This window comes from Musca vetustissima, unplaced genomic scaffold (genome assembly GCF_032173495.1).
Source record: "Musca vetustissima isolate MV318-11 ecotype Yass unplaced genomic scaffold, APGP_CSIRO_Mvet_v1 utg27300, whole genome shotgun sequence".
Taxonomy (NCBI): Eukaryota; Metazoa; Arthropoda; class Insecta; order Diptera; family Muscidae; genus Musca; species Musca vetustissima.
The window spans coordinates 54,425-69,160 of NW_026887046.1; the positions used below are offsets into that span (position 1 = coordinate 54,425).

At 36.3% G+C, this 14,736-nt stretch overlaps 1 protein-coding gene across 1 annotated transcript; it reads left to right on the forward strand.

Annotated features, from left to right (window-relative positions):
* Positions 1-2,306: 2,306 nt before the first annotated feature.
* On the forward strand, positions 2,307-3,058 carry LOC133334538 (uncharacterized). Its single transcript, XM_061542853.1, has 3 exons — positions 2,307-2,570; positions 2,627-2,794; positions 2,888-3,058. Exons 1-3 carry the CDS (start codon positions 2,307-2,309, stop codon positions 3,056-3,058), a joined length of 603 nt encoding a protein of 200 aa, XP_061398837.1.
* Positions 3,059-14,736: the final 11,678 nt, after the last annotated feature.

Below are 14,736 nucleotides of genomic sequence, written 5' to 3' on the forward strand. Positions count from 1 at the left end.
GCCAAGTATCGTGAAAATCGGTCCAGATTTAGATATAGCTTCCATATATAGTTTCGTCCGATTTCATGTAAATGGTGCCCCAAAGTCCCAATATATCTTTCGATTTGCACGAAATTTGGCATAACGTACTGAATTAAGCCTAGAGTGATGTCTGCTAAGTTTCGAGAAACTCGGTCCAGATTTAGATATAGCTCCCATATATAGTTTCGTCCAATTACATGTAAATGGTGCACCAAAGTCGCTATATATCTTTCGATTTGCACGAAATTTGGCATAACGTACTGAATTAAGCCTAGAGTGATGTCTGCCAAGTTTCGAGAAAATCGGTCCAGATTTAGATATAGCTCCCATATATAGTTTCGTCCAATTTCATGTAAATGGTGCACCAAAGTCGCTATATATCTTTCGATTTGCACGAAATTTGGCATAGGGTACTGAATTAGGTCCAGAATGATGTGTGTTAAATTTCCTGAAAATCGGTTCAGGTTTAGATATAGCTCCCATACATATTTTCGTCCGATTTTAGGTAAATATTGTACCAAAGTCCCTATATATCGTTAGATTTGCACGAAATTTGGCATAGCGTACGGAATTAAGTCTAGAACGATGTGTGTAACATTTCGTGAAAATCGGTTCAGATTTAGATATAGCTCCCATATATATTTTCGTCCGATTTTATGTAAATGGTGCAACAATGTCCCTATATATCCTTCGATTTGCACGAAATTTCGCATAGCATACTGAACTAAGTGTAGAACGATGTGTGTTAAATTTCGTGAAAATCGGTTCAGATTTAGATATAGCTCCCATATATATTTTCGTCCGATTTTGGATTTATAAGTAAATTTGGATTTATAAGTAAATAAAGAACTCAAAATGTGGCCGAATGCAAAAACCATACTGAAATAAGTGTAACCTATATTTCGATATTTCGCTTTAAATTTATTTACATTATTTTGTCCCATCGTAAGAAGCAACTCTATACCTGACCAAAATTTAGTATAGGTTGCAGAATGACATGTTTAATTTCATGTTAATGGTTCTTCAATAATGCGACGTCTGTTAGGATTCATCTGTTTAATATACCCACAGTGGTGAAGGGTATCATATAGTCGGCCCCGTCCGACTTTACTACTTTCCTTACTGGTTTTAAGTGGAGTTTTCATAAAATTATTTCTTAAGGTGTAGATTGTTATAAAATATTCTCTCAGGCTTTATTAAACACATAAAGATTTTTATAGAATACCTTTAAGTATGACTTCTATAAATAAAAGTCACCTCAAAAGGTCTTCTGTACATGGAAGAACCTTCCATAGACTTTTTCACAGAAGGTTTATAGATGTAGATAAATATATTGATCAGTCTTCATGAAATCCCTCAAAAGTTTTCTATACTAGTAGAATACATTAACATAGGTATTTTATAAATAAAAGTTGCCTCAAAACGTTGTCTATAGATTAAAGATTCTTTCATAGGACTTGTATATATGGAAGGCTCTTTCACCTATTCTGTGTCGATATATAGAGGGTCATTTAAGAGACTCTAGACAACTTATATAAATATAATACCATTCCAAAGGTCTTCTACGAATATAATACTCCTTACTCTTCCATATAGCTCTTGGTGAAGTCTTCTATGGAAGGAAGACCCATCAAGTTGCATTCTATAGACAAAAATCATGACATAGGTATTCCATATCGTTTTCATGAGGTACAGGGCACAGGGGTCTTCAAGAAAACCTTCCGAAAGTCTTCGATACATTAGACCTCCCATGATTTTACCGATTTGTTATTTCCACCCCTTCTACATTCTCTCTCTCTCACGGCATATACATTAGAACTTTTTGCCGGGTTAACCTACTTTATGAGGATTTATTTGACATATATGCAAAGGAATTGACAATTGAAACCCACTGGGTTAACTAAATCCAGTTAAATGAAAACGTACTATAAGTCAATATTTAGAATACATTTTAAAAGTATTTTCACCTTCCCATCTCCGAAGGTCACAATGAGTTCAAACATATTTGTTTTGACAAATCGATGTTTAGCAACAATTAACAGTTGTCCCCTCAACATGCAATATTCTTGTAAAATTAAAACAAATAACAAATCTAAAATTATAGGGTTTTGAGAAAAATTAAATAAATGTTTATTCTATTTCCGTTTCAAATAATTTTCATATGCAATAATAAATGATTTCGCATTTGATAGGGAAACCACACAATAACAAATCGTAAATAAATTATACACATTTTTTCCTATTTAAATAATAATCCACAATCCAAAAATTCGAATAGTTTCAAAATGTCTCCTTCCCTATGGATTACATTGGCCGCGGTATTGATTCTGGTTTCCATTTCCTTGGTAGCTGCAGTTGGTACAAAATATGAATTTGTATTCGAAAATGATGAAATTTTTGATGAATGTGCCGATATGGAAAATGTCCATGGAGTCCACGATCTATTCGATACATCAAATTTGCAGTTTCAATTCAATGAAGGCAGTATTACAATTTCTGGAGAGGTGAAGTGTCTTTGGGAAGGAGTTCAGCCGACCGATCGGATTGAGGTAAAATGGTATTCTTTGGTTCAAACAATTTAAAAAATAAAAAAATAATATTTCAGAACCGTGTAGAGCTGTTAAAATATGTACGCGGTGCTTGGCAACCCACTCCCTTCTCCATGTTTTTCAATAATTTCTGTGACATATTTTATGATGAGAAAAATCTGTACTATCGTCTATGGACCAAGAACATATTGGAGGAGGATCGTAAATGCTTCAATGTATATATGGTAAGTTTGAATGGAGATTTTTTGTTTTTTAATTTGTTGTTGGATTTTTGAAATAATTGTAATCCTATTTTTTTTTTTTTTATTTCCTTCTAGCACGTTCTTCGCCATCGCACCTTTGAGGTCGACACCATTATAGAATTTCCCGTTAAAATGGATGGCCAGCACAAACTGGTTATACATTACATTGCCTACGATGAGAACAATGTCAAACGTCCCATAGAGGGTTGCTTCGAAATTCACGGGGAATTTTTTAAAGTTAAATAATCAGAATTTTGGAAAGGGTTATTAAAATATTCAGAAAATATGAAATATATTAAAGTGTAATAAAATTAGAGTTTCAGCTGTAAAATAAAATTTGGATTTGTGAAAGATCTTCAGAGAAAAACCAGTAAGGAAAATTCAAAAGTCGGACGGGACCTTCACCACCTTGGATACATACACGAGTTGTTAATATCCTTCTATATCCAATATCCTGTAGATAGAACATACATAGAATCTTTGGAGGACCATTGAGATGGAATGGGAGTTTGGTGCATCATTTACATAAAATCGGACGAAACTATATCTAAATCTGAGCCGATTTAAAAAAAAAAACTTCTCAGGAATCAGTCTGGACCTAATTCAGTACTCTGTGCAAAATTTTGTCCAAATGGGACAAATATTGGGAGTTTGGTGCACCATTTACATAAAATCAGACGAAACTATATATGGGAGCTATATCTAAATCTAAACCGATTTTCTCCAATTTCAATAGGGTTCGTTCTTGGACCAAATAAGTGAACTGTGCCAAATTCCATCCAAATCGGATCATAAATGCGACCTGTACATTGTTCACAAAAATACATGGACAGACGGACATGCGTAAATCGCCTCAGAAAGTGATTCTATGCATATTCTCAAAAGGAACCATGGGTCTATCTCGATTCCTTTTGCCTGTTACAAACATATGCACAAAGACATAATACCCTGTACCACAGTGTGGTGAAGGGTATAAAAAATCATAAATTGAATTGAATTTTTGTAAAATATTTTTTAAGACTCCACAAGGCGTGGATTTTTTGAAGAACTTTTTTAAGACTCCACAAGGCGTGGATTTTTTGAAAAATATTTTTCAAGACTATTAATTCTTAATGAATATTTTTTTAAAGGTTTCATAGGGTTTGGAAGCATTAAAGAATATTTTTAAGGTAGGGCTCGGAATCACTAATGATTATTTGTTAAAGGTCCCATAGGTCGCAGAACTCTTCAATGATTCCATAAAAATATTTTTTCAAAGTCGTATAAGACTCAAAATCTTTAAGGAATATTTTTCTAAGATTCCATAGGGTTCAGAATCATTAAAGAATATTTTTAAGTCGCATAGGCCTCTAAATCACTAATGAATTTTTTTTTTTCAAATAGATCGCGGAATCCTTAAATAACATTTTTTTTTAAAGTGTTATAAGGCTCGGAATCCTTCAATATATTTTCAAGATCCCATTTGCTCGGAATATATAAAGAATGGTTTTAAAGGTTCTAAGGATTCGAAATTATTAAAGAATATTTTTTGAGGTCTCATGGGGCTCGGAATTACTAATACAATTTTTTAAGGTTCCAAAGGTCGCGGAATCCTATAATAATATTTTTTCAAGGTGCTATAAAGCTCGGATTTCTTAAATATATTTTAATGGACTCGAAATCTATAAAGCATATATACTTAAGGCCATTAGGCTTCTTAAATAATATTTTTTCAAGGTTCTATAGTGCTCGGAAACCTGTAAGAATATTCTTGAGGTCCCTAGCATTGGAAATTCTTGAATAATAGTTTTTCAAGGACTCTAGGGCTCCAAGCATTTCTTCATGATCCCATATGGCTCGGAATCATTATGAATATTTTGAAGGTTCCATAAGGCCTGTAATGCGTAAAGAATATTTTTTTTAAAGTCCGATCACGAAATCCTTTTATATTTTGGTTTTTTCAAGGTCTCATAGAGCTAGAAATCATTAAATAATATATTTTTTTTTCAAGATCCATAGGGCGCAGAATCCTGTAAGAATATATATTTTTTAGCTGTCTAGTGTTTGAAATTCCTTAAGAATATTATTTCAACGTCTCATAGGGTCTGGAATCAAACAATAATATTTTTTATGTTCCCATATGGTTCGTAATCCGTGAAGAATATTGTTTCCAGAGTCCACAAGGCATCGATTATATAAAGAATATTTGTTTAAGGCCCCTATGGGCCGGAAACCTTAAAACAAGGTGCAATAGGGCTCGAAGTTCTTAAATATTATTTTTTCAAGGTTCCATAGAGCTCCAAATCATTAAAGAATATTTTTTTAAGATCCCTCAGGGCTCGAAATCCTGTAAGAATATTTTTTGAAGATCCCATAAGGATCGGAAACTTTTAAAAATATTCTTTGAAGGATATTCTTTCGGATTCCTTACAGAATATTTTTTCGAAATTCCAAAAGGAGTCGAATAATATTTGTTCAAGGTCCCTTAGAGCCAAGAAACCTTAAAGCATATTTTTCAAGGTGCAAAAGGGCCCCGACATCTTTAAATATTATTTTTCCAATGTATCTTAGAGCTCAAAATCGGAAAAGAATATATTTTTAAGGACCCATTAGGCTCGTAATCTGTTAAGAATATTTTTTAAACTCCTAATGCCTCGGAATCCTTGGGATCTTTATATTGGATATATTTTAAAACTTATACCCTATTGCAGGTCAATTATCCTCTGATAACCCACACTCACAAATAACATCCTTCGTGATAGGCAAATTCGTCAGGAGATTTTATGCTTTGAAATACCGAAATTACAAATTTCACACACTAAGGCTGAGAAATGGAATTAGGGCCTTTCAAAATACCGAAAAAGGGCCAGACATCTTTAAATATTATTTTATCAGGATCTCATAGAGTCAACATCTGTAAATAATATTTTTTCAAGGTCCCATTAGGCTCGTAATCTATAACGAATATTTTTTTAAAACTCCACATGGCTCGGAATCCTTGGGACCTTTATATTGGAGATATTTTAAAACATATCTATATTGGAGGTCAATTATCCTCTGAGAATCCACACTCACAAATAACATCCTTTTCGATAGGAAATTGCTTCTTGGGACTTCAAAATACCTAAAATCTCTCGGGACCCTTATATGGAAACTATATAAAAGCAAGGCATACAAATGAGATATTCTGTCACACACTAAGGCTGGGGAATGGGGTTAGGGCCTTTCAAAATACTGAAAATGACATTGGGATTTTGTGTAGGAGGGTTTTTAACATAAAATAAAATTTATTATTTTAATATCTATGACCATAAAAATACGTAAAACAAAAATTTTGGAAATATGGTTATAGTCGTTCGGTACCAATGTATGGGGGGGCTATGTCAAATCGTTTACCAAAAATTTTTGTGCGGATTTTTTTTCCCAAGATCCTATTGATCTTGATATTCATTAGAAATATGTACCAAAAATCGTAACTTTCCTATGAGAGGCCAGAAAACTTATAAAGAGAAGGAAACTCAACTGATATTAAATTTCCAGAACTTTACTTACTTAGCTGGCTTGTTACAGAACGGTTACTCCATAAGCCGAGCTTAAACAAGATTTCCAAGCGCGTCGGTCTTGTGCGCAAGTCCAACAATTTGGAAGACCACGTTCCAAGATGTTGTTTTCTACTTGGTCTTTCCATCTAATTCGTGGCCTTCCCCATCTATGGGAACCATCAGTAGGCTCGTTTTTATATGCCTTTTTCAGCTGGGGCATTTTCATTCATCCGCACAACATGGCCTAGCCACCGTAGTCGCTGCAGCTCAATACGACTGACTATGTCGATGTCTGCGTATAAATTGTAAAACTCGTGGTTCATTCGACGCCGATATTCACCGTCGACGCAGATCATCCCGTAGATCTTTCGGAAAATTTTTCTCTCAAACACCCCAAGAGCTGTCTTATCTGCTTGCGCAAGTACCAATGTTTTTGATTCATATAATAGCACGGGTAGTATCAGCGTCTTGTAAAGTGTGAGTTTGGTCTGGCGGGAGGCGGCCTGTTGGCCATCACAATCCCTTTCCGAATTTCAAAACTGATGTCATTCGTTTTATTTATGGCGGTACCAAGGTATATAAAGGCTATAACTACCTCGAAGCCAGGGACGTACGCAGGGGGGCGGAATGAATTTTTTTCACAGTAAATATATGTTTGCAACAGCGAATTTTTCCATTTTGTACTACCGGGCCCCCCCGAAATGAAATCCTGTCTACGTTGCTGCTCGATGCTATAGTTCTCAAGTTCCACAGTGGAACCGAGTCTACTAGACGTCTTGCGCGTTGATACCATCAGCTTGGTCTTCTCGCCGTTTACTGCCAGACCCACTTTGGCAGACTCCTTTTTAATTTGTTCAAATGTGGCTGTTACCGCTCGCAATGTTCGACCCATTATATCGATGGCATCGGCGTAGGCAAGTAACATGTATTGTTTGGTATACAGAGTGCCATTTCTGTTCACCTTTGCGTCTCGTATGACCTTTTCCAGCAGGATGTTAAAAAGATCACACGACAAACTGTCACCTTGTCTGAATCCTCGTTCGGTATTGAAGGGCTCCGATAGGTCCTTTCCTACTTTAACTGCTGACCTCGTGCCACTTAAAGTTATCCTGCATAGCCGTATTAATTTTGCAGGAATGCCGAACGCAGACATGGCTTTAAACACCTCGAATGCGACTCTATAGTCGACAAATAGGTGATATGTGTCGATGTGTTTTTCGTGGGTCTTTTCCAGGATTTGGCGCAGAGTGAAAAACTAGTCAATGGTGGATTTGCCAGGTCTGAAGCCGCATTGGTATGGTCCGATGATGTCATTGACCATTGGCTTCATTCGTTCACACAGCACACTTGATAGCACTTTTTATATGCGATGGGAAGGAGACTTATTCCTCTATAGTTGGCACATATCGTCCTGTCTCCTTTTGTGTGCACGGGACACAGGATGCTGAGGTTCCAATCACTGGGCATGCATTCATCTAGCCAAATTGTGCTGATCAGCTGGTGCATGCTCCTGACCAGCATCTGGCCACCAGTCTTGAATAGTTCGGCTGGTAATCCATCGGTCCATGCTGCTTTGTTGTTCTTGAGCCGATTAATTGCTTTTATGACCTCATCTTGGCTATACACTCTATACCGTCATCTCTTATTGGTTCTGGGATATCTTCTTCATCGACACTATTTGATACTAGAAGCTTTTCGAAATGCTCCTTCCAGATCCTCAACACGCTGTCTGTATCTGTCACCAGGTTTCCTTCTTCATCTCTACAGGAGGAGGATGTGCCTGCACCAAAGCCTTCCGTTTGGTGTTTTACTCTTTGGTAAAATTTCCGGACTTCATTCTGACTCCTGTACATTTCGATTTGCTCACGCTCACGTTTTCCTGGTTCCTTCTTCTTTTTTTCTGAAAACACGTTTACTCCTCTCTCCTTTTCTCCCGATAATTCTCCATCACGTTACGTGTTGCTACTGTCTGCAGGGTTGCCCTATACGCTGCGTTTTTCACATCAGTAGCATTACGACACTCCTGATCGTACCATGAATTTCTTGGTGGTGGTTTTTGGTACCCAATTGTTCCTTTTGCTGCAGTTTGTAGGGAGTGGGCAATTCTTTGCCATTGTGCTTCTATACTATTATCGGGACAAGAAGTTATTTCTTCAAGCAAATGGGTAAGTTGAGCGGAGTAGGCCTCGGCTACCTGTTGTGTTTGCAGCTTTTCGACATCGAATTTCGGTGTTGTATTAGATCGCACCTTTGCTGCAACATTAAGACGGGTGCGTATCTTGGCTGCCACAGGGTAATGGTCCGAATCGATATTCGCTCCTCGGATCGATCGGACGTCTAAAACACTGGATGAATGCCTTCGGTCTATCACAACATGATCAATATGATTTCTCGTTACTTGATCAGGAGAGATCCAGGTTGCCTTGTGTATATCGAGATGCTTGAATCTGGTGCTGCTAACTACCATGTTTTTTGCTGCTGCGAGGTCAATCAACCTCATGCCGTTGTCGGAAGTTTCTTCATGAAGGCTGAATTTTCCTAGGGTGGAGCCAAAGATATTTTTCCTTCCGATTTTTGCATTAAAATCTCCTAGCAGAATTTTAATGTCATGGCCAGGGCAACGGTAATATGCTGTTTTTAGGCGCTCGTAAAATATGTCCTTGGTCTTAAAGCAAAGCAAACATTGAGCCAATATTTGTAAAAATCTAAAGATTTAAATTGAAATTTCCTAATGAGTTATTTTGGTGTGAGAGGTGTGAGGACGACGGATCTCTACAATTTTTTTTTTAATTTCATTTCAATACAGTCCAATACAAAATTATTGGCATTACTCTATTAAGCTTATAATTAATAATATTAGTAAAAACTTAGATACAATGTTGCAAATGTGTTACATGTTAACGGATTTTCTATAAAATGTATTTCCATATAATTATCCTCTGTCTGGCTATACAAAATGTTAAATAATAGTTATTAAATAATAATAATAACGAAGCAAAAATGGATCCATTGACCCCCTAAAAATGTTTGCATTGGGGTATAAAAACAATGTCTCAAAATAATACATTTTATAAATATTTTGTCAAAAACAAAATCTCCAATATTTTGAAAAATGTCAACGGACAAACTACGAGTTGTTACAATATTAGTTTTCTATGTGATAATCGGACAAGTGAAATCTATTCTCTATGGGTTAAGTGTGGATAATGATGAAGTCTACGATTTATGTCCCGAGGAACCAAATAGCCAAGGTATTGATGGTATATTTGATATGAGTGCAGTAAATTATGAATTCAGTGAGACCAGTATTGAATTCAGCGGCAATATGACCTGTTCGTGGAAGGGTGTCAAATCCAGCGATCGTATTGATGTGTGTTTTTTGAGATTGTTTTCTAAACTTTTTTGGACGAAAAAAGTAATTAAATTTAAAAATTATTCTTAAATTTCCAATGTGCTTATTATTTTTTTCTGAGTCTTATTTCTTATTATTATTTTTTTATTTAGTCCACCATTGAAATCTTTAAATACCAGCGCGGCAACTGGCAACCTACACCCTACACATTGTATATTTACGACTTTTGTAAAATACAATTTGATCCTATGTCATTTTGGTATAAATATTTTTATCAATATGTTGCCAAGGCGGATCAGAAATGTTTAAATAATTACGGTGTAAGTACGGCCGCAATAGAGGCTCAATTTTTGTTCTATTAAAATGCAAAGCTGCAAAGAAAAAAGGTCGTAATATTCGGCAGGGTCGAATTCTGCATACCCTCAACATGAGGTGATCATTCAAAATAGCTAAAATCTATCGGATCTTCATTTCGAAAAATATTTTGTGAACAAGTAGCTTACCAATCAAAATTCCGAAATGTCAAATATTAAATTTCATCCATATGGGTTGAAACATATGCCCAAACCCCCCTACATACACAATAATATTGGGGTTTCGCTTTTTATACCCTTCACCACACTGTGGAAAAAATCGGTTCAGATTTAGATATAGCTCGCATATATATTTTCGTCCGATTTAAGGTAAATGGTGCACGAAAGTACCTATACATCTGTCGATTTGCACAAAATTTGACATAACGTACTGAATTGAGCCTAGAATGATGTCTGTCAATTTTCAAGAAAATCGGTCCAGATTTAGATATAGCGCCCATATATAGTTTCGTCCGACTTAAGGTAAATGGTGCACCAAAATCCCTATATATCCTTCGATTTGCACGAAATTTGGTATAACGTACTAAATTGAGCCTAGAATGATGTCTGCCAAGTTTCGTAAAAATCCGTCGAGATTTAGATATAGTTCCCATATATAGTTTCGTCCGATTTCATGTAAATGGTGCACCAAAGTCTCTAAATATCCTTCGATTTGCACGAAATTTGGCATAACGTACTAAATTGAGCCTAGAGTGATGTCTGCCAAGTTTCGTGAAAATCGGTCGAGATTTAGATATAGCTCCCATATATATTTTCGTCCGACTTAAGGTAAATGGTGCACTAATGTCCCTATATATCCTTCGATTTGCACGAAATTTGGCATAACGTACTGAATTGAGCCTAGAGTGATGTCTGCCAAGTTTCGTGAAAATCAGTCGAGATTTAGATATAGCTCCCATATATAGTTTCGTCCGATTTCATGTAAATGGTGCACCAAAATCCCTATATATCTTTCGATTTGCACGAAATTTGGCATAACGTACTGAATTGAGCCTAGAGTAATCTCTGCCAAGTTTCGTGAAAATCGGTTCAGATTTAGATATAGCTCGCATATATATTTTCGTCCGATTTAAGGTAAATGGTGCACGAATGTACCTATACATCTGTCGATTTGCACGAAATTTGGCATAACGTACTGAATTGAGCCTAGAGTGATGTCTGCCAATTTTCGTGAAAATCGGTTCAGATTTAGATATAGCTCCTATATATAGTTTCGTCCGATTTCATGTAAATGGTGCACCAAAATCCCTATATATCTTTCGATTTGCACGAAATTTGGCATAACGTACTGAATTGAGCCTAGAGTGATGTCTGCCAAGTTTCGTGGAAATCGGTTCAGATTTAGATATAGCTCCCATATATATTTTCGTCCGATTTAAGGTTACTGGTGCACCAAAGTCCCTATATATCCTTCGATTTGCACGAAATTTGGCACAACGTACTGAATTGAGCCTACACTGATGTCTGCCAAGTTTCGTGAAAATCGGTAGAGATTTGGATATAGCTCCCATATATATTTTCGTCCGACTTAAGGTAAATGGTGCACTAATGTCCCTATATATCCTTCGATTTGCACGAAATTTGGCATAACGTACTGAATTGAGCCTAGAGTGATGTCTGTCAAGTTTCGTGAAAATCGGTTCAGATTTAGATATAGCTCCCATATATAGTTTCGTCCGATTTCATGTAAATGGTGCACCAAAGTCCCTATATATCCTTCGATTTGCACGAAATTTGGCATAACATACTGAATTGAGCTTAGAGTAATCTCTGCCAAGTTTCGTGAAAATCGGTTCAGATTTAGATATAGCTCGCATATATATTTTCGTCCGATTTAAGGTAAATGGTGCACGAAAGTACCTATACATCTGTCGATTTGCACGAAATTTGGCATAACGTACTGAATTGAGCCTAGAGTGATGTCTGCCAATTTTCGTGAAAATCGGTTAAGATTTAGATATAGCTCCTATATATAGTTTCGTCCGATTTCATGTAAATGGTGCACCAAAGTCCCTATATATCTTTCGATTTGCACGAAATTTGGGATAACGTACTGAATTGAGCCTTAAGTGATGTCTGCCAAGTTTCGTGAAAATCGGTTCAGATTTAGATATAGCTCCCATATATAGTTTCGTCCGATTTCATGTAAATGGTGCACCAAAATCCCTATATATCTTTCGATTTGCACGAAATTTGGCATAACATACTGAATTAGGCCTAGAGTGATGTCTGCCAAGTTTCGTGAAAATCGGTTCAGATTTAGATATAGCTCCCACATATAGTTTCGTCCGATTTCATGTAAATGGTGTCTACCTCGAAACTTGGAACCATATTAATAATTTTTGGTCGGAAGATTTGACACCCAATGAGAACCCTCAATATACAAAGACAGGCAATTCGGTTGAAAACCATTATCGAACTCCTTCTAAAAATTTCGAAAAAAATTTTCAAGGAAATCGTTTTATGGGGACTACCCCGAAAAGGGGATCAATATCGATCATTTTTCATAGAACGAAAATTGGATTTCAGATTTCTAAAATATGTTTATTTATTTTAAAAATAATAATTCATTTTTCTTTGTAGCAAGTTTATCATTATCGTCCCTTTGAAATCGATACAGTTTACAATTTCCAGGTGAATATGGAGGGTCATCATAAACTTGTCGGTCATTATAAAGCCTATGATGAAAATAATGTACTACGTCCGACAATTATATGTTATACAATTTATGGTCAGTTTTATAGAATTAAATAAAAATTGGTATGTAAGGTGTTACCGAGGAAATGTATATAAAAAAAATTCTAAAAAAATATTTCGATGAGGAGCATTTTTACAAAAGGTAGGAATTTTGAAAATTTGCATATTAAGCGAATCAAGAATTCTATATCAGATGATTCCAAAAAAAACGTTATCTATACGTGAGCTGACACGTGGAGTCGATTTACAAATGTTCGTCCGTCCGTTTGCCTGTCTGGCGCACGATAACTCTCGAAGGAAGTAACCAATTACATCCAAACTTTGCACATCGTAATATATCTACCAAACTTAGTAGAAGTTCGAAGATGAGGACGATCCTTCTTCTTACTATAGGAGATCTGCAGGTCTTCTTCTTCCTGTGGGAGAGCTGCATGTTTTCTTCTTCCTGTGGAAGAGTTAAAGGTAGTCTTCTTCCTATAGGAGAGTTGCTGGTCTTCTCATTTCTGTGGAAGAGCTGCAGGTATTCTTCTTCCTGTGGAATCTGGAGGAATTCTTCTTCCTGTGAAAGATCTGAAGGTTTTCTTCTTACCGTGGAAGAGCTGCAGGCATGGATGAGCTAGATGTATTATTCTTCCTATATTAGAGCTGGAGGTAATCTTCTTCATGTGGAAGAGCTGCAATCGCAATGACCTCCATCGCAATGACCTCCAGTTGTCAAAAGACCCACCTTCGGAAGTCATCTCAAAGGTCATGTACCTTCAGAAGGCATATCAAGTTCAAACCTGTTTAACGTCCTGAGGAGACCTTTTTATACCCTTCACCACACTGTGGTACACGGTATTATGCCTTTGTGCATATGTTTGTAACAGGCAAAAGGAAACGAGATAGACCCATGGTTCCTTTTGAGAATATGCATAGAATCACTTTCTGTGTCGATTTATGCATGTCCGTCTGTCCGTCTGTTGATGTTAAATTGTAAACAAAGTACAGGTCGCATTTATGATCCGATTTGGATGAAATTTGGCATAGGTCACTTATTTGGCCCAAGGACGAACTCTATTGAAATTGGGACAAATCGGTTCAGATTTAGATATAGCTCCCATATATATTTTCGTCCGATTTAATGTAAACGGTCCCTATATATCTTTCGATTTGCACGAAATTTGCCACAGCGTAATGAATTAGGTCTAGAATGACGTGTGTTAAGTTTCCTGAAAATCGGTTAAGATTTAGATATAGTTCCCATACATAGTTTCACCCGATTTTAGGTAAATTTTGCACCAAAGTCCCTGAAAATGATTCGATTTGCACGAATTTTGGCATAGCGTATTGAATTAAGTCTAGAATATCTTGTGCCAAGTTTCAAGAAAATCGGTTCAGATTTAGATATAGCTCCCATATATAGTTTCGCCCGATTTTGGGTAAATGGTGTACCAAAGTCCCTACATATCTTTCGATTTGCACGAAATTTGGTATAGCCTACTGAATTAGGTCTAGAATGATGTATGCCAAGTTTCGTGAAAATCGGTTCAGATTTAGATATAGCTCCCATATATAGTTTCGCCCGATTTTGGGTAAATGGTGTACCAAAGTCCCTATATATCTTTCGATTTGCACGAAATTTGGTATTGCCTACTGAATTAGATCTAGAATAACGTGTGCTAAGTTTCGTGAAAATCGGTTCATATTTAGATATAGCTTACATATATAGTTGCGGCCGATTTTAGGTAAATGGTGCACCAAAGTCCCTGAAAATGATTCGATTTGCACGAATTTTGGCATAGCGTATTGAATTAAGTCTAGCATGACTTGTGCCAAGTTTCGTGAAAATCGGTTCAGATTTAGATATAGCTCCTATATATAGTATCGCCCGATTTTGGGTAAATGGTGTACCAAAGTCCCTACATATCTTTAGATTTGCACGAAATTTGTTATAGCCTACTGAATTAGATCTAGAATGACGTGTGCTAAGTTTCGTGA

Bases quoted from the DNA above. Each gene is read 5' to 3' on its own strand.
- LOC133334538 (XM_061542853.1), top strand. From the start codon at position 2,307: ATGTCTCCTTCCCTATGGATTACATTGGCCGCGGTATTGATTCTGGTT. The intron at 2,571-2,626 runs GTAAAATGGTAT...ATAATATTTCAG, and splicing joins AGCCGACCGATCGGATTGAG to AACCGTGTAGAGCTGTTAAA. The intron at 2,795-2,887 runs GTAAGTTTGAAT...ATTTCCTTCTAG, and splicing joins AATGCTTCAATGTATATATG to CACGTTCTTCGCCATCGCAC.